The 25,768-nt window shown below is 42.2% G+C and overlaps 1 protein-coding gene across 1 annotated transcript in view; it reads right to left on the bottom strand.

Moving 5' to 3' along the window:
- The window catches only part of raver2 (ribonucleoprotein, PTB-binding 2), a 66,337-nt gene that overhangs the window by 14,292 nt on the left and 26,277 nt on the right, over positions 1–25,768 (bottom strand). Inside the window, exons 3-6 of the mRNA XM_086225077.1 lie at positions 14,239–14,546; positions 13,392–13,556; positions 5,779–5,970; positions 1,227–1,347 (exon numbers count right to left, since the gene is read on the bottom strand). Of these exons, the coding sequence (XP_086081203.1) occupies positions 1,227–1,347; positions 5,779–5,970; positions 13,392–13,556; positions 14,239–14,546 (786 nt within the window). The remainder of the gene's footprint in view (positions 1–1,226; positions 1,348–5,778; positions 5,971–13,391; positions 13,557–14,238; positions 14,547–25,768) is intronic.

The following is a 25,768-nucleotide window of genomic DNA, read 5'->3' as shown; positions in this document are numbered from 1 at the left end:
CCAGAGGATTTCTAGAGTACAATCATTCATAATTAAACTCATGTCCAGCACATGGAAGAAGAAGTACGAGCCTTTGTTGTGTTGACGGTGAAGTCACGCATCTGTGGCTTGGTTTATTTATACACTGCTGACTTTTAACTTGTAGAACTTTCATTTTTATTCACAAATCATAAAAGGGATGTTTATCTTTCTAACAGAGATGAATATTTTCTGCAACAATCCACAGTATAAATCTCACTGGCTTTTGGTTGAGGGAACCCATAGAGATGCTAACTTGCTATTCCTGCAGTACAATCCTAAAGCATCTATTAGACTATCTTTGTAAAATTCATACATCTTTTGAAGGGATCTGAAAAATGTTGAAAATAAGTCTAACATCTAAACAAACAAAAAGCTAAAAAGACATCAGCTTTGGTCAAAATACGTCAGTTTTGAATACTGCGGTTTTTATTTATTGTATTTACAATAAATAAAAATAAAAAAGAGGTTCTTAAGTTTGACAAAGAAAGTCTTAACTCACAAGTCGACCTACTGGTTTCATTTGCCTGCAGTCCTCTGACTCCTTCTGGGAATGTATTGGTCATATTCAACCACTAATATCATCATGTACTTCCAGTTTTAATTGGATACATTTCTATATTCTTGATTATCAACAGTTTTGTTACATGATATTTTGATGGGAAAAATTTGAGACATTTGTTCATTACACATCAAGTGTGTGTTTGTGTAGTTTTACCATCATTGTGGGAGTGTGTCGAGAGTATCATGATGGACTACAGCATTACAGCGAGGCAGAGGGGTGGTTGCCAACGTTGCCTGTACTTATCATTGCAGCCTTTTTACCATCCTGCTGTTGCCATCTCCGTAGTTTGGGAGACTTTCTGCTCTCTTAGTCACACCTTCACCTTCAAGCAGGTGTGTGACATCTCCCTTCGAGCCCGCTGATCTGTATCAACACATCTCTAGTGCACTCTGATCTGTTTATGCCCCCGGTCATACAGTATGAAATGACCACGTCATTGTAATTGATCCCCCCAAGCCCATAGTCATCAATGTGCTCCTGGAAGGCTTCATGCATGTTGCTGGTGGATAAGAGAAGCAACGGAAAGAATATTGGGAATATTTCAAATTCAGTTTGTGTCAAAAATAATGACTGTGTGTCTGAACATTGAGCTATACGACATTCAGCCTGAAGCATCACTTGTCACTATGGCTCACAGTCTCACCTCCTCTCTTCCCAGTGTGGTACGGTCTCATGAGGATCTGCAGGGCTGCAGGGTTTGTCATACTGGTCAACAGCTGGGCCAGATTTGGTTCTGGTAGCAGCCCTTTCCTATTGCTCAGAATCTGGAGGAGAGAGAGAACACAGATACAAACACACACACGGAAGTTGGAGTAAGTCTGTGCATCGTATATGTTTTGATCTTTTCATTAGGAGCTCCTGGTGGCTGTTGTAACGATTACATCAGTTTACATCACCAGGATGTGTCAGCAGAGAGAGGGGAGTTGATCTGAGAGACAAAAAGAAAGAAAGGACCGAGCAGTTTGAAAAATGAAAAAAAAGGAACAGAAGGGGGGGGGGGGATGTGAAAAAAACGAGACAAAAGAGAAAGCCGGGAGGAAAAGGTGATGTGCGTTTTGGGCAGCAGTCAGAATTTCAATCAGAATTTGACTTCAAATTGGTGGATTCTTACATCTTTCAAGTCTGATTAATCCAAACCTACAAAGTCAAGAACCAGAATGAACTAGAAATGAAGAGAGAAGAGATTACCCTGCCAAGGTCAATGCAATACTTCTTGAAACATAAATAAACATGTCAACAATTTTATTTTTATGAGAACTTCTATCATCTTGACCCACTATTTGCCAATATTAGTGACAGGTGTTCTAATCTTAATCAATATAATCAGTGAATCTATTTGGTTTTATTTTACCTGTTCTCACAACAACACAGTTCTCCAAGCGGATATATTAACAGAAATCCCACGGAACTTTGAAACAAAAAAAAACACCTCAATTGCTCAACTGAAGATGAAATTCACATGTTTGCTTAATAATCTCGTCTTTGCTGATATTCTCCTCCCTCTCCATTTGTCTCTTTCTCTTTCTATGTCATTCCTCAACTGCTCTTCCTGCTGAAGGCTCTCCTTCGTTCTGCCTCGTCTCGTCTTTCCAGACAAATTGGTCTGATTGGTTATCTAGTCATGACTCATTTGTTTGGATGAGTGAACTGAAATTAGCATTTACAATGAACACCGCATTGAGTCAAAGGCAACATGAGGAAGAAGTCCAAGGTTGTGTGTAGTGAGATGAAGAGATCAATCAAATCGATTTCTAGAAGTGATCTGACATTAATATTTCATATGGAGCTGCTGATCGTGAGTGTGGAAAACACAGCAGGATCCTGCTTGAATCTCCTCAAGAAACAAGCCTGGGAGCCCGCAGCCCCGCAGCACAAACGGAGGAGGCAAAAACACCCCGGTGTAATTTAGGAGTTTGCTTAATATACAGAAGGAAGGATTCCCAAAACTTTCTGGTAAAATGCTGCCCCCTACTGAATGGGAGTGACGTGCTAGCTTGCTGACATCAGTTACTAATGGCATCTCTAATGAGTCTTGGAAATGTAGCGTGTTGCGTTCGTGCAAACAGTAAAACTGACATTTGCTGTGACGTGAGCAGAAAGTCTGGGAACATAATCATTCTCTGCTGTCTAGCACTTAACTGAAAGACACACTGCAAGGCACATTCCTAAATAAAAATTCAATCACTCATTATCTTGCGGAAATTTAATTCAACAGACTCAACTGAAATCCTATTGAATTAGTCTGCGTCAAACGGCATGGAGCAGCCCTTGCTCTGGTGGATCCTCGTCAGCAGTGACAGTGTGGTGTCAGTACTGGCTGGCTGGCTAGAAGACACTGCTATTTAAAACAACATTAGCAGGATGGTGATATTTCCTTCCCGTCTGCCCCTGAGCCACACAAGGACTTGAGCTCAACCTTGTTTCCTCCCTGTCACATCCTGAAGAGAGAGCATTACTGATGGGGATGGAATGGGTTTGACTCTAGCCTGTCAGCCAGAGAGGAAAAGCAGAGTGTAGTGCAGATTGTGCGTGTGTGTGTGTGAGTGAGACAGAGAGAAACACTAGCGTTGAACAATGCTGGTTGTGGCTGACAGTGTCTTTCAAGGGAAAAGAGTAGAGGTGGAGGAGGAGGAGGAGGAGGAGGAGGAGAGCTCTCTCATTTCTTTTCCTTCTGCTGGAGAAAATGTCAGCATGTATTGGTCTGTTTGGCTACTGGCACAAAATCCAGCTACACACCCACACACTGACACACAAACCCTCACATGCCAGGGAGGTAAGAAAGCTGCAAAGAAGGGAAGGCGAGAAGTATCGCGTAAGTAGAAAGAGAAAGAAGGATGGAGGGAGAAGAGGGGAGGAGGGAGCCATCTGGTCCTCTGCGTTCACATTCACCAAGTCCAGAAATGAGAGAGTTGCCTCGAGAAGAGCGGTAGCAGGGAGCGGATCTTGATCTCTTTTCTGAATGTCTTTTATTAGCGACTCACATTTACTGCAATAATCCTAAAACATCCTGAGGGTGCTAATATAACCTTGTAGTTCTCACAACCTCAAATGTTTTCATCCTTTTCACTGCAGTTCAGAATCTCTGGCCATTCTGGTAGTTAGAAGACTTTTAGGATATGCTAATTTTCTCAAAATATCACAGTTTATGGAACTGCATAATGACTGGAAGAAATGATGTACTATTGGTCCGAAGGATTCATTGTTATCTTATTTTGTAAGTGACACTTAACCCAAAAAATTTGACTGGTTTATCAATTACTCAAAATTCGATTTCATGAATTCAAACCCCCCCCCCCCCCCCCATGACATCTTGGAGAAACCATCATTCGGAAAACAGAATGATACTTGCCGCTAGAAGCTAAAGGAGTTAATGATTAACAACAGCAAAATTGTAAGAAATGTCGGTTTGCAAACTCTCAACTGTATCGTCTGGTATAATCACACTTTTCATTATACACTTGAAACTTTACATACACTTCAATTTTAGCTGAACATGTAAACATCCCATCCCAAACATCACCACTGGCATTTCCAAATATGACTCTTTGAGCTGTTCCTTTCCCGTAGCGGTACTTCCACCTCCATTTGGAGTTGATGTAAATACAAATGAGAGTTCCAATCACTTGTTGGAAAAAGCCATCACTTGTTAACCTTCAAGGGTACATGGATTATATATAACCTGCTACTCACAGGCGCTGTTCTTAGATACAAATGTAGCCGGCAGTCCAAGTTTCACGGCTTTTGCAATCAAAGTCAATCACACAGTGAAGTTTGAGTGTGTACGTATCGAACTGAGGCAGAAAGATTTGTGGCAAGAGTGAGCACACAAGGTGCTTCATCAGCAATGTCTCTCAACCTTTCCAGTTTCTTTGTGCTTGTGGAAAATATCTAGGACGGCACATCTGGAAATACCTGCCAGCCCCAAATGGTCTCTCTCTATTCCACACGTACAAATCTCTCAAAACCTTGTGCTTGACAAGCAAGAGCTTTGAAAATTGGACAGCAGTCTACTTTTGTATGGAAACCCTGACACCAGTGAGTCCCAGGTTATATATGAATCCATGAACCTTCATTTGTATTTACATCTTTTGTGTGTGTGTGTGTGTGTGTGTGTGTGTGTGTGTGTGTGTGTGTGTGTGTGTGTTTGTGCGTGTGCGTCTGCTGGTGTGCCTCTACTTGAAAGTTTGTGTGTAAGCGTCTCATACTGCGTGGTGGGCTGTGACTGTGGATGATTCCAGGCAGCAGGAGACAGTGGAGGAGCCTAATCAGACGATTGAACTATAATTATCATGTCAGCGCCTCTCTGCCACCAAGTTGTGTAGGAGGGAATACCACAGCTACAAGTACTATTTCTGCCACAGGGGTTTCATGCATGTGCAACATTGTCAAACCTCACTACACCTCAGAGCATTGAATGCGCAAAGACTAGTTGGCAATGGCTTGAAAAATAAATGCACATGAAAGCTTATGAAGTGTGTGTACAGTTAATAAACTGCTGCCCGAACCATAGCGTCTACAGCCCTGTCCACGGGTGGTATTGACAAGCCTCCTGCTGGAAATTAACAGCGGAAGAGAAAGAAATCAAAATAATGCAAGGTTGGTTTGTATTCCTGACAAAGCCACGCCAGATGTTTGATGTACCTTTAACGTATTATCAGCTCAGACGTTGTGATAAAAAGCCCCCTTCCCAGCATTCATCAGTGGTATTTCTGCTTTAACAAAGGAGAAAAGCTGATGAGGTGGTCCTTCAGTGTAGCCCAGGAAGCATTTGCATACACGTTAATAAGAGAATTTAGCCCAGACGACCTCTGAATGTATTCAACAGTGATCTGACCTCAGGATCCACTCGATCACAGTGGATCTTACCCGGTCTGAATAGGGCCAGACACCAGGTTCCGAGGTGTTCTGGACCACCATTTACAGCAGTTGTCTGTGTAAGTGGGAATTCAGTCATTTCAAATGCTGTTGGATTTAGATGAAGAAAGAATATCAACAAAGACAACAGAAGGCGATCCTAATTTCTACTTGAGCTCTAATGACTGCACTCACTCAGTCTTTTAACATTGATTTCAACACAATTTCTTCTCTCCAGCATCTATGGGTTTGCATTTTCTTTGGATTTAATTTCTGTATGAAGGTCAAACCAGACTGTAACATAAAATGGTCTGTGCTTTCCGTGTGTGCGTCATACTCACCATACCCTGGGCAGCGATGAGCGCAGCCAGGGTGCTTCTCCCTGAGGTGCCGGGGGTACAGAGTGACAGACGGACCTCCTGTCCTCCCACCAGTGTCCGGTCCATCTCTATAAGCACTGCCTCAGCCTGTTCGGCACTCTCATACTCCACCACACCGAAACCTCGCACTGGGCTGCCCTCATCCTGAGCCAGCTGCAAGACAGGTGAGAAAAAAAATTTGCATTCAGTAATGACAAATTATTTTTTAAGTCATTTTAATTCTTACATTATCAGGGGAGATCATAACTTAAGTACTAAGCTGCAGAGTGTGGAATCCTGTAGCCACGGAGTATGTTGTATGGATGGAACGAGAGCTCTACAGCTGACAGTTCAGTGGCTTGACAAAGGAAACGTTCCTTTAGTAATCTGAGCAGGGTGGTACCATCTAATGCCAGATTCATTCCTGCTTGCCTGAACTGTCCGAACACCATCTATGGTGGTAATGGAGTCTAGGATAGCTTCCCTGCAGTTGTGTTTCTCAACAACATCACGCTCATGGAAGTCCTGACCTGTAAAGTTCCTCCTCTACATTATCAGTGTCCTCATAAAGTCTGTGGACATGCTCGTTATTTTGGTCGTCATGATAGAAAGCTTCAGTGTGACTGGCTGTGTCACCGCTTGATTTTCTTCCCCTCTATGAGATCTGTAGCTTGAAATTTGACACTGTTGAAGACAACGATAGTCTCATTATCATGAGGTTGACTTACACAAGCTCGTTATACATCCTGTTTACATGTTTGATTGGAATAAAAAGCCTGTCTCTAAAACACAGAATAATTAGCTATTCCCGGTATTCTGAACCAGTTTGTTCCAACTGGCAACAATTAGGGAGGAACCAGATGTCCCTGCCTCATCCAAAATAAACTAAATAATGACTCCAGATGAACCAAAGCATTTACACTACCAGTGATTTTAAATAAATATAATGCTGCTTTGAATTCTCAGCCATGCTCAAAATCCTATGCACCACTACCTTTATTCTATCCTCAAAGAAATCCTCAGCACAAGCAGAAATGTGTCTATTTTTGATGTCTGCCCCAAGTTCATGGCTTCATCCTTGAACGGTAATAAACTGATAAATTCATTTTATATGTTTGTATGAAATAACCATCCACCCAACAGCAAACCTTCCAAACAGTCAAAACATATATATCATACTGATGTGCTCCAAAAGTCCCCATCAAGAAGAACTTACAGACAAAACTGAGGTCAAAAATGTTACAAGAACCAAGACCTTTCTACTTGGAAGTTTGTGTCTGTGTGTCTAGCAGACAGTAGTTGATAATGTTGTTATGGTGGCAGTAAAAGAAGCTTATCTCAGTTTCTTTTGTCAAAAGGGATAGATCGAAACTGACAGGATACAGGAGATACATCCTACTGCACTTCCTGCTCTGCCCCAGGGAGAAGCTCCACCACACATAAGAGGCTTCTGCTGGTAAGTATCAAAAAATGGTGACATATCTGAACTTAGCTATACTGAATCTTCCACCGATTCAACAGCAACATACAGTGAGTCCTCTTGCCTTGTGAGAACAATGTTGGCGCATTTTCTTGATGGTTACTGATCAAGAAGCGGGTCTCTCTGGGCCAGCAGTTACTTCTGACCAGTCGCATCGCTTCAGAGGAAGATTGCTTTATCTGTCATGAACATTCAGTCATTTCCAGTTTGTATGGAGCAGCTAAATAATGCAAGCGGACTAATAGCTTGTAGCTGATGGATCATATTAGGTACTGACAATTGCTAAGAGCTAATGGCTTATGGTGGGTGGCCCAGTGATGCCACAGTTAGAACTGTCGCCTCACAGTGAAAAGACCCCTGGCCAACTTTATGTGCACAATCTGTGTAGATTTTCTCCAGGTATTCTGGCTTCTACCCACTGACAAAAAAACATACGCACTAAAGGCACCAGCAATGTACTCATTCTGACCATCCATGAAGCCATGGACGCTTGACTCCCATGAACGGCAGGTAGGTGAGTGAGGTGGTAACAAGCCCACAAGAGGTTAAATATCTGAGAATCAGTCAGTCAGTGGCTGGCTTCATGCGGCTACCGGAAATCGGGTTTCCTACTGTGTGAATGCTTCCTGTGCACAATACATTATACCAGCCACAAAAAGCACCATGTTTCAGAAGATTTGTGATCGCAATTACACGTTAATTAACATGTAACAACTTACAAAAGGCAATCATATCGGATGTTTTTTTTGCAGAAATCAACAGAATACAAATTGGTACAAGACAAATGTGCTGAGGCTGAGCACTGACGCCTGTTACCATCAGCGTTCAATCAAGTGGCCCTCCAATTCTTTCCTCCACTCATTTGTCTGCTGTTACCTCCGGTCTGAGTAGAGGATGGCTGGAGAGAATGAGGGAGGAAAATGGATATATGTGTGGAGGAGTGGGTCGATAGGCTATTATCATCAGCATACATTAAGCAAACTGTATGGAAATGACCACTCTACCACTTCAGGAATGGATGGATGGATGGATGGATGGATGAAAAGGAGAGAGTGTGGAGGCCAGAAGGGAGAGGGGGGGAAAAACACCAGTGATTGACTGACTGATGGGTGCAGAGAATCAGGGAGGTTGATGATGGAGGATATTAACCAGAAAAGACAAGACAAACAAAACCTTGCAAATGATGTTTAACTTCAACAGAGAAGACTTTTGTGAAATTTGGTATTCTGAAAAATATATTTATTCTATATTACAATGGATTCACAAGCTATCATCAGCTTTGTGTGTGTGTGTGTGTGTGTGTGTGTGTGTGTGTGTGTGTGTGTGTGTGTGTGTGTGTGTGTGTGTGTGTGTGTGTGTGTGATTACCCATACAAATCCTTCTGCAGCTGCACTCACACTTTAGGAAAAATTCCATCTCCATTCAGACCCACACCAACAATCTTAATCAGGCAGGGACCCATATCAGCAACTGCTGATTGAACATAAAACATTCAAGGAGATTCAGTGCGCCATGAAGGAACAGTGTGACATAATGGACCTGGTTTGAGGACTGTGCTGTTCTTTAAGTGGACTGAGACGGACACATCGCAATAGATAAATTGTAGCAAAATGATTACAGGAATTAGGAATGGTAGATGCCACTTTCATGCAAATATGCAAGTAATACCACAGCCTTGAGTAGATGATGATATGACAGCGATCCGTTCCTCTGCAATTATGTGTTTTTTTTGTTTTTTTTTAAATGTGTTCATAAAAATTTAAGAAAATTCATGTTGGTTGTATCATCAAAATCAGGCCTGTCATAAAAAATATGTCATAATTTATGTAAAGAGGGAAAAAAGTAATTACTGAATAAAACAAAAAGGTGCTGTATATATTTTGGCTGTCAATACATGGACTTAACTTGAGCATCCTTGCCTGCCAGACAGCACAGATGGATCCCAGTCTATTTATGGCCTGTTTTACTGCAGGCTTTCTACTGCTAACCCTGAAGTTACTCTTCTTTTTAATTCAAAGCCACCAGACATCCATTCATTCAGATAAGTCTGAATGCTTTTGACCTACCAGAAAATGAAAATCAAACATCAGGGATTTTGAAGGTCACATCTCAATGTTTCAATAGATCAAAAGGAACAAGCCTCTCCTGGCCCCTCTACTGAGGCTGCAAAAGCGTCCCACATCCCTGACAACACCCCTACCCTGGCCCAGGTCTGGATCTATTCCACAACCATTGTTGTGCAAGGCCCACCACCTGGCTCTGACTGCTGCTTGTGTATAAACACTCAGCAGCAGATTACAGTGCAGCCCCATTCTTGCAGTGGAAGACAGAATACTTTCAGGTCTCCGAAAGCAAGCGGGGAGCCGGCAGCTTTAATGTTTGCTGAACCAGAAGCCTGGGTGTGGGAGGACTTTGGGAAGGTCATGGAAAAAGAGTCTCAGGAGGTCCCTGAGAGGTTCTGGGAAAACCATCAGACATTTTAGTTAAGTGGAAGCAAACTTGATCCAGGCTTGTTTTCAGCAGGGCAGGAGAACTACTGACCCTGACTGGGGGTCATATTGTGCCATGGTCAGTGGAACACTTGACCCAGTCATGGCACCATATCCCTGATGGAGGTCTCTGAGGTGGTGTTGAAGGCTGACAAGCTCTCTCAATGTTGCATGGTGATTTGGGACAGTGGCCTGTGGACTGGCACACCAGAATGATGTGGTACTTTTGGCTTCATAAGATTGACCTCCAGCATTTGCTGGGGCATGGGGGTGTAACACTGTGAAGCAGTCCAGTCTGTGCCTCCAAATCTGAGGCCATGGCTTTGGGTTGCACTGTGGTGATTGTGGAGCTGAGCTGGAAAGTACAGCTCTGGATTTATGTTAGGTAGGTAGGTATGGAAAGAATAAGACAGCAGAAATAAGTCGGAAAAAATATGTCTAGACTCAACCACATACAGTTACAAGATAAACAATTTCATAATAAACGCTTAGTTTCCCCCCCAAATGCCTGCGTGTGGATGAATGCAGAAACCAAAGCCGTTAAACTGGAAACCAGAGTGTCTGACAGCTCCTGACCTCCAGTCAGCCATGAAATGCTGACTAAAACACTGATGGGACTGAGACGCAAAGGAACACCCCTGTCAGTCTGTGTGTGTATGTGAGGAAAGAGGAAAGTTTAAACGGTCATGTCATTTTTTTTTTCTGAACCGAGTGATGAGGTCACGTCATACATGTCACAGCTGTCTATGAAGAAAGGTACAAGACGCAGTGACGACTTGAACAGAAAAGCCCCTAATGAAGAGTGGTGAACGAGTGGGAAAGAGCAGGTGTGTTTATGAAGGAGAAGAAGACTGAGGGGTGGAGCATGTTATATTATATTTTCTATTGGTCTTAATTTGAGAGGGTGTTTTTGCTCTCTGTCATCATTACAACATTAATTGTTGCAAATATGAAACACTTTAAATCCTGGTCACCATTTCACCCCAACTCTCCTTTCCCATCTCTCTCAGTCTGTCTCCGTGTTAGACCTGACCCCTGTCATAATTATCAGAAAAACAACTCCATCCTTTTTTTCTTTTCTTTCTTTTTTTAAAGGTCTGGCATTCTCAGCTCCATCCTTTGTCCTCCCCTTCATCACATCTTAGCTTACCGCCTCCATCCGGATGTCCTTCCCTCTAATATGGTTGACATTTTTACCCTCTCCTCCCTCCACCTTCCCTGGCTGACTCAAGCTAAAGAGCTGCCTGGAGGGCCCTTTCATGGGTAGCCGATTTATAGCTCTCAGGGCCAAGACTACAGGTTAAGTGCACTTTGAACAGAGGTAAAGTGACAACAAGGCTGCCAACATGCATGGTTGAAGACAAAGGTTTATGTAAGAGAGGCCAGCATCAACAACAGCAAATCATAAGTAATGGCCCAGGACAAATGAGCATGCAGACCAAGTGGACCAGCTTCTTTTAAATATAATGGAAACATATAACCAGGCTCCTAAAGGATCTACATATCAAGAAATGGAAATATTAGCATGGGTCCATGATGAAAATAAAAAGACCATAAAAAGATCCTCCAGAGTCCCTCATCCTTTACTCATCTCCTGAGGTCTCAATATTGACATTTCAGTATTTTACAGCTGAGTAGTGACAGCGCACTGTGGTTCCTTGCATGTTAAAGCCATCACATCCCAGGAGAATCACACCTGAGAAGCTGGCAAACTGTTGCTGCAGACAAAACACAATCAACTGTTGAGCTTCAAGGGGATGCAAACTTTTCCACAGCAACCCACAATGGCTCTGCTGTGTTTTCTTACACCTCTAGAGTAAGACAACACCAATCCATCCATCCATCCTTGCATGCATCGTCTATACCGCTGGGGACCTATCCCAGCTGTCACTGGGAGAGACCTGGGGTATCCTGGACAGGTCCCCAGTAGCAGGACAAGAATTAATGTAAATACATATATAGATATTCTAAATTAAGCTAAATAATCAATTGTACATTTATGCCAAAGTATGAAAACACAGTTTCTAAATATTTTAAAACAAATGCAGTAGGAAAACACTGGGCCACACACTAGCCGACAATTACCGATTTGTTCCTGAAAAAATGTAATGTAATACAAACAAATTGTATCTTCTATCGACTTACTGGTTCAACTGGTTCATTGCTGCCAGCCTCAGCAGCCTCCCACCCTCAGCTGCTGGGATGTGATTTCATGTTTAGAGACTGTTGAGGTTGAGGTTGACACACCAAACAAAATGCTGCGTCTTCATCTAACGCAGTTCCCAGTGACTGTGGTTAACCGACTGTGCAAGATAACTAAACTCCATCTTTACACAGTATGTAGTAGGGCTTAAAATGACACTGGATAGTCAAAGGGTGAATACGTGGTTACTCATTCAAAAATCACCTTCAACGTTTTACTAGAACTGTCTATAACATTTCTGTGTCTTTTATTAGTGTTGAGGGTTTCATAGGCTTTGTGCGTTAAGTACATGCTGAACTGCAGTAATGCGCGCACACACACACACACACACACACACACACACACACACACAGGCACACACTGTACAGTACATAAAAAAAAACACTGAACCATAGGTCAAAGCCTGCTGGCTCTGCAACAGTGAAGCAACATGAGCTTAACACCCACAAAGCACCACGGGACCAGGATGATGTGGTTGTATTGATTTCTATGTGGGAGAGGGCCGAGGGGTGGAGCTAAAACTGGAAATGCAGGAGATGACAGATACCCTTTGAGTGATGTCTAAATGGGCATGTGGGGGAGGAGTGGATGTAGCAGAGCAGGATGCTATGTAACACTGCTGAACTGAGCAAGTAAGAGAAGAAGAAGGACAAAAAACAAAAGAGTGGAGTTTAAGGGTGGAGCTGGTGTCAGCAGCCACACCTCACCATGGAAACAGTTGCTTAGTGATAGTGAGAGCGTGGCCAATAGGACGATGACCCTTAAATTTTGCATCAGCACCTATCGATGTTCAATTAAACATGAGAGTGAAGAGGGAGGGAATTGTTTCAGTGAGGGATGAATAAAAATTTCCACTGAGATACGAGAGGGAAAATGAAAAGCAGAATTTGAGAAACTAAACTGATCGCCTTGGTTTCCCATCACAGACATGAGATGACCTAAGTCCTCTCCGAGTATCGTCTCATCTTTGTTTTTTGGTTAAGAAGGGAGTTTTTCACTCATGTTTACATCAATGCGTCCGTAGCAGCTGTCCTTTTGGACGGGTCCCCTTCAATCCAACTCACAAGCGGTCAGTTGCCACTCACGAGTCGCTGCCAAACTATGTATCTTCTCATTCACAAAAGTGAGCACTCTGCTTTCATTTAGATTTAATGTTCCCACAGGGAGGAAATGGAATGTAGATTTGAAACTCAGTTGGGTTTATCCTTCCAAACCCTCTGGCTATAATTATGCAGTATTCACAAAAAACAATTAGAGCACTTTTTGGCCAATGTTTGTTCTGTGTGTGTGTGTGTGTGTGTGTGTGTGTGTGTGTGTGTGTGTGTGTGTGTGTGTGTGTGTGTGTGTGTGATCATACGATAAGTTGCTCATGTAACTGTCATGATGGACAATATGAGAAGCAAAGAAGTGCAGCTGTACCTACCTGGCAGAACACCGGTTTATAGGTTTCCGAGAAGAGTTGGGTCATTTCTTCAGAGTCACAGAGGTCCAACGGCAGCCGGTCCACACACAGACACTTAGAGTGCAGGTTCTCCTCCTGGCTAAGCTGGTTGACATCCATCCACTGCACCATCAATGAGCGATCGCCCTGCACAATCAGAGAAATGCGATCAAATCAAGTCATTAGGATCCTAAACTGTTTCCAGAGTCCTTCACCACATCATAAGCCCCAGCGATGCATTAATTGAAGATAAATATGACTTGATCTGCTTGTCTACTCTCAGCTCTGGCAGCCAGCTTGAGCTAGACCTCCATCCATTGCTTCTGTCCGTTTTCACTAATATAAGGTCAGTAAAACTTGACTTCAGCTTGCCTACAGATCCAACAAAGTGTTTTTTTTTTGGCCTTTTTCTTTTTTACACTTCAAACTTTTTTCATGTTCTCACACTAATTTAAAACCATATTTGTACTGATTAAATGCTCTAACCCTAATCAGTGCAGTTGTCCTCCACTCTTTTGATGACTGGACTGTTTTGGGTGTAGACGTGGTTAAATGACAAACAACCATGTCATTTAAAAATATGTAAGTTCATCTTCAGTTATTTGTTCAAATTAAACCAAATGAATCATGTCAAATCTTTCAAAATCCCTTACAGGAGCATTTTCAGGGGTCGGCATATTAATAAAAATAAAATCATAACCCGTTCGAATAAACTCAAATGCTTTTTATCATCCTTCAGCTCCATCTATCTTCTTAAATTACTGTAAATGTAGCAGAACAGCAATAAATACTCAAACAAGTCAAGATTGTTGTAGCTACTCAAACGCACCAGTGGTCGGCCCAGCAACTCAGAACGTGCCCGAGAAGCAGAGTCCTTCTTCATGTATTCAACAAACCCGTATCCTTTGGAGTGGCCCGTCAGTTCGCTGTACACCAGGAAGGAGCGCTCGATGTTTCCGTAGGAGCGTACCAGCTCTTCAAACTGCTGGGCGGTGAAGGTGTGGGGCAGGTTGGTGAGGCAGAGCAGGGAGTCTGTAGGCTGCAGGGTGACGTTGATCAAGCGACCCCGGACAGTGCTGTGATGGAGGGAGCGGATGGCATCCTGAGCCTGGTCCCCGTTCAGCAAAGTCACAAAGGCTGGAGGAGGGGACATTATGGAGACAGCGACAAGGGGAAAAGACAAGACGACAAAAACAAACACAAAAAAAGATATGCACAGACATAAATGGACGGGGACATGTGAGAGACAAACACAAACACACACAAACATACATTTAAAGCAGACATTGAAGAGCATGTAACAGGTAGACAGAAGTTGGTGGAAAATGCAAACACACAGTCAAAGAACATGCACAAAAAAAAAAACCTCACATGGAAAGCAAACCAAAGAAATGACCGGCCGAATGTGGCAAAGTGAAAAAATAAAATACGATGAAAGAAAGTTTTGGACGTGCAAACCAAAATATCAGACAGACAGACAATTACACAGAGAGAAAGACAACACATTAGCTAGAAAGCCAAAAAGGAGCCACTATGTTGGGGGGGGGATGCACCGTGACACACACATACACACCTTATCATTTACATCGCTACCACTGAACCAGCTTGACTGTGATACAGCAGGACCAACCCCAGCCACAGTAATCCTTAATGTTTCATTTCTCATAAAGACGATTCTTTCCAATAAATACCCCTTTTCCTCAAACGCTAACCTTGGGCTTCATTTCAAAAAACAGCCCTGATTATGTTCAAGTTGGACATGGACGTTGCCTCATTATCACTGTGAATACAGAATCTAATTTATAGAAGGTTTCTGGTGAAGAGGCAGAGTGAAAAGATGTGAAAACTCTCCTGTCCTTGTCTTTCATTTCGAACTGATTTCTTGTACAGATTCAAAGGGAAGAGGAAGCCAGGTTCATCTTCTGACCACACCGATTTTTAGCTGTTGTCCTTAGAGGCTATTCATAGACCATATTAAGCCTGTTGCACCCCCAAAAGCAGAAAGCCCACTTTTGATATTTTATTCTACGTTAAAATCAATTTGTCGATCAGTGGAGAGAAGAAATTCCGCAAGGTCGAAAAATAAAACATAGCAAGGCTCCATTAAACGCACTGAGAGCAGTGCTGATAGGTTTGAGTGGAAGGGCAGCACACAAAAAGCCTCAGACATCACGAATGATACTTTGACCTCAAAAGCTCAAGATGATATAAAATTATTCTTCCACCGGCATAATTAAGAATAATGATAAAACATCCCTGGTTTGATTCATTCCAGAACTGTTATTACATGTTTCGCTGGCTCCCTCCATGTTTGCCAAACTATAAAAAGTTGAAAACGACTAAAATGCTGTTTTACCTGCATCAGTATTCACGCAGGTGTCAGCTGAATTGAGGCCATCAAATCCAAATGCACCAGAACAATATCAGCTGTGCAGAGAGCAGCTGTGGAGGCAACTAAAAAAAAACATCTGTAAACCTCCCCTGACCTGTTCACTTCTTTCATCCTACATCAAAGCTTCTGTCTACTTGGCAGCCCCTCAAAACACAGACAGACGGAGTTATCAGACATAATGTACAATAGATCAATGCATGTAGTTCTTGGTTTCAGATAAACTGCACAGCTTCAGTAAACATCGGCATTTATTACTGAGCGTACGTTCATATGAGATGGACAAAAGTTGGGAGTGTTATCAGGGGAAATATTAGCCCCCCCCAAAAAAACAACAACAACAACAATGGGAGCATCTGTTCTACAGGTGTTTGTTGTTTTTTTTTAAGACAGAGAACATCTCTGTAGGCAGACCTGAAGCAAGATCAGGATCAAGCTCGCACAAAGGAAATCCATCCCTGCCTCGCTGTATCTGTGCCATCATCTATTGGCCTGACTGTATTGTCTTTTTTCTCCCTCTCCCCGCAGCCTCTCTACGTATTGATCTCTATGTATTGTCTTTTTATGCCTTTTCTTAACCCTGTATTTCTTCAAATTTATTGGCTCTGGGCTCATCTCTCTCACCGCTTCTCTACTTGGTTTCTCCATTTCAGCGTGCCTCAGATACCGCCTCCACCCAAATCAATTACCTCAAAACGCCATCTATTACTCATGCGCACACACACACACACACACACACACACACACACATGCTGGGTAATGGATCTCTTACACCAAGCTGAGAGCCTAATCTGGTTTTAACAGACGGAATGCACTAACTGACATTACGAGGAGATGGAGTGAATATTGTTTGCGTTCGGGGCTGTAGCGCTCTCACATTCTACCGCCTGTAAAAAGAGTAGCCAGAGATGTGGCGGCTGCAACGACGTGAAATCCCGCTCGGTGTTTCCACCAACAGCGAAAGAGAGAACTCAAAAACTCTTGAATAGCTTAGAAATTAATCGTATTCACGGCTTAACAATCAGAGTTTGTGCTCCAAAGTAAACTTTGCAAAAAAAAAAAAAAAGAAAAGAAAAGAAAAATGGACGAAGCTTTAAAGAAAGAAAAAATTCACAAGAGCGGCAGCATTTTAATTAAGGGTCTGTAATTCTGAGCATGTCGATTATTCCCCATGTTCCTATGAGGAGTGTGTAGGGGCACCGGAACAGAAAAGAAATCTTCTGTCGAAATCACCTCAAGGGCTGCAATTCTGCTGCCATGTTCCCCATTGAAGGAGCTAATTAAAAACAGGGGAGTTGCAAACGACACAGCGGACCCCTGAAACTCGAGGGGCCAGTCCTCACGCTGTGTGCAAGGTGGTCCTGCGTGTTTCATCTGAGCCCCGAGGCCAAGATGAAAGTCTCAGGTGGAGAGGGTTGTTTGACTGAAATAAACAACTAGCTTGGTCTGACTCTAATCCACGTGTGTCATCATCTTCTGATATCGCTGATGACTTGGAATTTCAGGCCGGTGACAGGAAAGCTCGAAAGTAATAATCACGTGAAGTTATTTGATGGAAAATATCGGGTTGAAACCAAAAAACAAACAAACAAACAAAAAAAGTTCCTCATTTTTAGTTTGTAACAAGAAGCAGGTTATTGACAACAGCAATGAAGGAGTGATGAGTTCGTGGTGTGGTTTGAATTATTGTTTATCAAAAAAAATCCCTTGTAGACACAAAACATTGGAACCTTTAGGAGGAGATCACTATTTTCATCATGCGACACGGAGAGTTTATAGAATAAAGTCACAGATGTGAAACTATTCGTCCATCAATGAGTCAATTAATTTTTCCTATTCAGAAAAATGTCAAATGTTTTTTCTTTTTGGCTGAAATACCTGGTCGGTGATGTCACTGTTCACCTTCATGACAATTCATTGGAGCTACTACTCTGACCACAGGAGTCTTGCGAACACTTCTCTATTGATATGTGGCTTCTTTTTCCCTCCACACTCAATGATGCAGCCCACCAGATGCATAAAATTACCAAAAAATTATGCCCTGTATGTATAAAGAATGAGAGCATGATTGCAGTACAGAATGCAGCAACACAATTGTCATTTTATTTTGTTCTATCTTGTCTTCGTGATTGTTGGATGCCACAAATGTAATCGAAAAGTAAAACCTGAATTTATGGTCTTGTCATTTTAGTCAGATAACAGGAAAATACATCTTCCTGGCATTTTCAACCAGTACTAAGCTGGTCTAAGCATAGTCTGACAAGCTGGGAAGGATGAGCTCTCTGCATCTGTTGCTTTGTTTCTATATATCCATTTCTCACGCGTACACGCAAGCAAACACACACGCGCGCGCACACGCACGCACGCACGACACACCCCAGTGAGCATCGCAAGTCTTCTGAATCATCCAAACAATGAAGCCCCCAAGGATGTTCTTATCTGAGATGAAAAATGTATAAATCCTCAGATCACAGCAAACATCCTCTTTGAAGGGATCACAGCTTTGATCTGAGGGGCTACCCAAACATTTACATTGTCTAGAAACATTATAAAAGTAACAACAGAACCAAAGAAGAAGGGCCCCCTTTGACAGCCTGTGCTGAGGCACCGTCGGAGAGTGCGTCAATAAATATAAACCAGAGAAACTGCACTCAATCATCTATGACACGGCCCTGATTGTGCTTCTTAGTTTCTGTCGCAGCGAGAAAAGCCCTCATCCTCCTGCATCTCTGGGGCTCTTCTCCTCCCAGACACTCTCAGCTGCCGTACCTACGCGAGTAAACACTTCAGATGAGCCGCATCCTCTCCTTCTCTCTCCAGTTTGCCCGTCATCCTCAGAGCCTTTTGTCTTCTAACACATCGGACCTCCCACACGCTCCTCTTCATCATCACCACCTCCTCCTCTTGATTCTGTTCACTCTTATCTCTCACTCTTCCCGTCCGCCACTCACCCCACAGGGCCTCAACTTGAATCCGGTTCCATCACACACCTTTGGGATTTTGAGCCGGCATCGTTCTAAAATGTGTACTTCTTCATAAGATATGACTAAGGCTTCATCCTCGCCATGTAGTACCGGCACCTAAGCACACATACTGGTAACAATTACAGCGAAATAACAAAACAAACACAACACAGTGTTAATGCTGATTAACAGTCTGATAACAGACTGTCTCACTTACTATTGCTGATCTACATTCACTGCTGTGTGAGTGACAGAGTGCTGTGGTGAAAGCTCAGCAACATAGTTTAGGAGTTGATGTCCTCAGTAGGAAACGGCAAAGCACTCAGAAAGCGTATTCCTTCACACCGGATCCAGACGCGTTCAAGACGCAACAAGTGTGAATAGAAAATGGCAGTGGAATGAACATTGAAAAACAAAAAACAAAAAAACGGAATGTAAGGAGGCTCCTGAAACCATCACCTTACAGTGCTAATATCGATAAGATTGTAAGAGTTTGTGTGGATCCTGCTGGAAGTTCAACAATGGGCTATTGTCGTTGTTTGCTCTTATCATTAAAGGTGCTGTATTGTGAGGTATAGGGGGATGGTGGGAGGATGTATAGTTGGATGGTGAGATGAAGGGATGAGATACTTAAGAGGCGATGCTGAGTGGATCTAACACTCGGCATCTCCTCAACCATCCTCCCACTCACCCGCCCACAGCCGCATTGTTCACAATGCGCCTGTGCCCCTCTTTCTCTCTCTCTCTCTCTCTCTCTCTCAAACATTTGTCTCTAAAAATGGATGAACAAATTTGAATGTGAGGGTTTTGTTTTTTTTGTGATGGCTAAAATTTAAATGTAATTTCCATACATTTGAATATATGTTGAAACTACCTTCAAATGAAATTCAGGGCAATTATTCCAACAGCCTGTAGTTCGATTAAAGCTCGGTAAATAACAGCGATTATTAATTTAAACTGTGCTTAGAACAATGCTCCTGCTGCCTGCCGGTCACTGAATCAATAATTCATCATTTATTGAACCTTCCAGTACATCTTGCTATCTGTCATACCAGCTGTCCCTCCCTACAACCGTCCAGCCTGTTTAGCATTCGTCATTCATTCTTTCATCTAAACCTTCATCCTCTTTACACCAGTCCTCCACATCTGACCAGCTACATCTTGAAATGTTTGATCTACCACTGCCGTCATCTTTTGCTTACTTGCAGGACTTCTTGTCACCTCTTCACTGAAACCGCCCTCCTCTTCCTGACTGAGTATATATAAAAAAAATAAAAAATACCGTGTGACGCATCCATACGATGCTTAACATCACCTTGTGACCAACCAAGTTCCGTGAACCACCAGGTATGACCACTATCAAAAATAAAAATACGGATTCAGAAATGCTTGTTAAGTGGATATTGTAGGCCTCACCACAACAGCAAACAGAATCGCCTCAACTGAAGAGCGCGTTGCTGTAATTTGTCTACCTGCTTAACTGTCAAGACAAAGATCTGAGCCGCACCGAGGGGGGCCAGGAGAGCTGTTGAGTTCAATAGGTAAGTTACATTTTAGTACCCATAGACCAATATACGTTTTAGTACTCCTGAGAGATACATGTATTAGTTGCTATTTTCTTTTCAAGATCCATGCTATGAATGTACCGCTGCTGGAACATGGATCTTAAGGTCTTTGCTTCCATTTTTCACAACATTGGTCCAAAGGTATAAATCTTTATTGCTGTGAAAAGCCCTTTCGTCTCTTAATGTAAATCACTTTGTGAGCCTATAACTGTAAAAGGTGCAATATAAACTGTACTTACGCACTCACTAACTTACATTAGGGGGATTTTAGAAACCATATATTTATTGTTAGCGTTGTGGTTCATGTTCTCGGTGAGGATAGCCCTTAAAAAAAAAATCTCTCCATTCCAGCTTTGATCCACAAATTGGTAAACCAAGTCTTTCATAAGTGCTTGTGACACTATGTGCAAATGAACACAATACCAACATCTGCCGAATTCAATTTGGTCCTTTTTTAATCTTCAGCTCTGTCACACCTTAATGCACATGACCGCAAATGTCTCACTCGACTGAATTAAAACTTAGATAAACACCTGTGAAACCAGAAGGTTCTCTTTTCTTTCTCGAAAGAAATTCCCCCAGCACACTCACAGCCAAAAGGCGTTTACAGTATTGCGTCAGTGTGTACGATAAATAAAAGCTTTTCTAATGACCAACTGATGATGTTTTCATCCTTTTTCCTTCAAAGAGAGACAGAGTACAAAGTAATGCAGTGCAAAGAATAATAAAATGTCATTTTACATTCAAACTATACACCATGTAGAGGGAAGGTACTGTATACTTCCTCTTTTGAAGAACAGTGAAGTAAAACCAGCTGCATTTGTGTCTTGGCGGTCAGACAGTTCTTGTAAGCTCTCCTTATTTGTTGCGTGTTTATCATAAAAAGTAAGAAAGAAAGCCCTGATAACTAATACTTGACTCAAAGACTCAGACCGCATCAACGCCTGCATGTCTGATGAGTGATTTATGATGTGTGTGTGTGTGTGTGGTTGTGTGTGTGTGTGTTCTAGTGTAGGTTTAAGACTGATTTCTGCATTTTCATGTCCACTAAAAACAAAATGGCTAGTGAAGAGAACCTGGATTAATGTCTCACAGACTCAGCGTCCAACCAAGTTTAAAGTATGGTCACATAGTTCCTTGGGTTCTTGAGTTACAGAGCTTATGATGTCACAATGAGGTTGACCTTTGACATTTTGGAAAGTAAATAATCCCAAATGTCTGAGGGAGCAAAAAATGAAAAATAAAAACAACTTTTCAATGTCATACCACATTCAAACAATTGATTTTAAATGGCAACTACATACCTGCATAGAAGCAAATTCAACACCTACGTAAAAAAACAACAACAACCTAAACATAAAAATATTCAAAGAATATAAAATTGCCAAAAGGTGTCAGTAAGTGAGATGTGTCCACTGAGAGGTTTTGTTGAACTCCATAACAGCTGCTAATATAAGCACACGCTGCCAAACTCTCGTAGCATCCAGCCGGTGTGGTGTCTGGGATGAAGAGGGGGAAGTGTCTGGCCCTGAGGGACTTGGCCCACAATGCACTGCTATATTGGAGTTCTTTAAGTTCCCCACAGGACACACTTAGTGACAGTGACACTGTGCATGTGTGTTGTTACTAACCACTGTGCATTTGAACAATGACCTACAAGTGCATCAGCGGGGATGCCTGCTGGGATATTAGTGCCACAAACTGGCCAATAATCATCTAAATCATTCATTGGTTTCTGCAGCGAAGGCACGGAGTTTTACAGTGAAATGTATTCATTATCAGCCTAGTGTTACTTTTCAGTTTCGATATTTCGATCATGGAGTTTTGATTTTCTGTATTGCTAAATGTTTCCGCTCAGCGTGTCCATGCAGATTCTCCTGTATTATACTTGCTCAACACTATTTTTGTTATTTCCTGCTTTATTTTAAAATCTCTCCTCCCCCGTTCCTTGATTATCTTTATAAATCCTACCTCTGTTTGTTTCCCCGCCTTCTGTGAGTAAGCGCCTCTGTCTCGTCAGGGCAGGCTTCCTTGTCATCCACAGCCCTGTTCGCCGTGTCGCTCATCCTATCAGCTCCCTCCCTGCCCCTTTTGTTCTGTGCAGTGTTCCTTTCTGTCTCAGTCATTTTTTGATCATCAGTGATGCAATATTACACTTACACAATATTCATTTTACATTGATACAGTTACAGCAAAATTGCATTTCGTGTGTTCACGGTGAATTAGAATTTTTATGATGATCATTTCACTTTTGGGAAGAGTCTATCAGTGCGACGCAGAGATTTGGAAATGACGTGGCAACGACCACATCATCAAACACCACCAGTGACCGTCTTTAGGGGGACTCTTTGTCCTGCGGTAGACATTGTAGAATTAATAACAAAGCAGTTAGTTGGTATGACATTACAATCATGCAGAGGTTTACAGGATATGTCACAGGAACGATAAGGCTGCTCCCAGTGTCGTCTATTGTTTCATGTGTACTTCTCAGGTATTACATAATTACAGCCTCAACACAGACAGTGGCCTTGTTATGAGCAAAAAAAAAAAAAAACCCAACCAAAAAACAAAAAAACAAGAAAGAAACAATAAAGTTGATGGGAGCAGTCAAAGGAATGAGAACCATCACAATTATCATCAACATCTCCACTCTCGGAGTCATAATGAGGCTGAGGTGTGTGTTGGGGGATGCTTTCACTTCATTGTATACCCACAGTGAAATGGGCCCCATGAATGCTGTTAGAATTGAGGAAAAAAAATGGATCCACACAGACACAAAAACGAAAGTACACAACTGTGAAACATGACATATTCAGTCTGACAGCAAGAGGTACAGGAACACGGGATGTGTGTGTGTGTGTGTGTGTGTGTGTGTGTGTGTGTAAGAGAGAGAGGGAGAGAGCAAGAGAGACAGAGAGAGATCAAAGATGTCAGCTCCATCACATTTGTGTGGCCTCTGCTCATTTACATTTAGTGATTCATGAGGAGACAGATGGACAGATGATGATAGGGAGAGAGAGAGAGAGAGAGAGGGAGAGAAAGAGAGAGGGGGACAGAGCGGTGACAAGCTGCTGTCCAGGGAAGCAATTAGATCAACTAGACAGACTCTGCCGCTGTCACTTAAGACAGGAAGATGGAGAACAAAAAGAGAAAATAGAAGAAGAGCAGTGTTGAGTCTCATAATGGTTCTGTTAGCTGGTGTTGAGCAGTCCTGGGAGAACAACAAACACACACAGACGCAAACAAAAACTCACAAGTGCCTTCTTCCACTGAAGAGGCAAACCTCAACTCCAATTACTAATGCCCTAATTTGAATAACTGCTCTAAATGTGTGGTGAAACAGAAGTCCTGTCACACGAGTGGGTTGAGATCTCGGAAAGATCCTTTTCAGCGTTTCAGTGCATAATTATGGATGCTGACATGAGTTAATAATAACAATAATGACCTAATCATGTTGTGATGTAAAAAAAGAAAAGAAAAGAGGAAAGGTATTTTTTTTTCAAAACCTTAAAAAAGTCACAGTGATATTTGATATTAAGTAAAGCAGCAGCAAATTATTATTTGCAAACTCTGGAAAACATGTTTTTATGTTTGCTTGAGACAGGATTTGGCAGTTGTCAGAATAGTTATAGATTTTCACAAACTGATTTATCAACCGTTTCTTGCTGCTCTACCAGGAGTATCTAAATTGCAATACGTATGTAAAGGATGTGTCATAATACTTCAACAATAATCCAAGTAGTACATTATTTACTCATAAGAAGTGGGATATTTAAAATGTGAGTTTATGTTGTTCTGCCTAAAGATTCGATGTCTTCCTCAGATTTTTTAGGAGGAAAATAATGTTGATTTTTATATTAAGGACCTCTTATATAATTGTGGCAAAGCATTTCGTGGCTCCTCCCAGTGTAAGAATGAAATGAAGAAATTCAGAACGAACTGGACTATTCCAGATCTCAAAAACAGCAAAGAGACAGAGATTTAGGAACATTATTACCAAAGAAAAACAACAGACCAACAGAAGCACTGGTATGCAAAGACAGAAATATTAATCTTTCAAAAGCGGTGGTGGAAGACAAAGAGAGAATAGCTTATTGATGCACACCTCAGAAAGAGGCGAACAAAAAAGAACAAATAAGAGCTTCATGATGACCCGAGACAAAAAGAAAGCAGAACAATTCTGGACACTGATGTATGGTCCTACCACTCAGTGAGCATCAGCTTTACCATGAGTCCATGCGTGTCGGCCAGTGTGTGTAGTTATACATCACACACACAAACATACACGCACACGCACACACACACACACACACACACACCCAAAGTGACAGTTCAGTGTATTTTTTTGCCTGCATGTGTGTTCGTGTGTTCTTCATCACTGAAGTGCAGCGACAAACACAAAGGGCTCCATTGAAAGGCTGGATTCCCAGCATAACCCTCACCATTGTGTTCCAGATCCCCAGCTCCACAGCACTGTCAAACTAGTACACATACCTCTGGACTTGTGCTGCGCTTGGGACCGGTGGCAAAAAGCCAGGCCCACTATGGCTGGTTGTATAGCTGCGTGGATGGATGGACAGACCGCTGCTGGTTTCTAAAAAAGCTGGCAAACAGCTTTGTCAGCCTGTCTGCGTGTACGTATGTAAACGTGTGCATCTGTGGAGCAGCCTGTCCGCCATCCTGATGGTCAGAGTAGCAGCAGAGATCTGAACGCATGCCTCAAAGTTTACGGTACAATCTCAGATTTATTAACGATCTGGACTCTAAATTGGAGATTGATCAAAAACAGACAGTGATGCTAGTGCAAGAACATTAGCATTAGCAAGTAGTAGCTGCGACCCAGCCACTATGGCCGCTGCTGAAAACAGGGGTTTACAGATATCCAGCAATTCTAAATGATCACTGTATTGTAAGAATATGAATCTATGATACAGAATGATGTGCAAGTGAGTGAGGGGAGGCATTGTATGTGGGCATTGCTCGGCAAAGCTCAGAATCTTAGCTTAGTGCTTAGCGCACGCAGACATACACACATGCACAATAAACAACTCATCAAAATGGCCACAGGATAAATTTGTGTATCATATTGTTTCATTCGAGCAAGTATAGCAATATTTTGTACTATATTTATTTTGTCCCACCCCTAATATATGCCAGTACAAAGTGATCTTCACATAAATCTTTAGCTGAGCCACGCACGTGTCACGAGTGCACAATCAAATATGAATAAGTGACGAGAGAGGAGTTATGATAGCTCCCATCATGTAATCAGTGCTCTACAGAGTTTCTTTACAAACTGGAATCCATCTGCAGCGGCAGCCAAACACAAGAAAAAGACAGCAACATGCCCCCCCCCCCCACGTCAAAACAATCAATATTTTTGTTTTACTTTCTGATGGTTTTCTGAAACTGTCTTGCAAACATTCCTTGAATTACTCCAGC

The sequence above is a fragment of the Aulostomus chinensis genome, chromosome 14 (assembly GCF_037954235.1).
Source record: "Aulostomus chinensis isolate RoL2024-O1b breed Wild chromosome 14, RoL_Achi_v1.0, whole genome shotgun sequence".
Taxonomy (NCBI): Eukaryota; Metazoa; Chordata; class Actinopteri; order Syngnathiformes; family Aulostomidae; genus Aulostomus; species Aulostomus chinensis.
The sequence above is the reverse complement of the archived record's forward strand: the minus strand, read 5'-3'. Positions and strand labels throughout refer to the sequence as shown.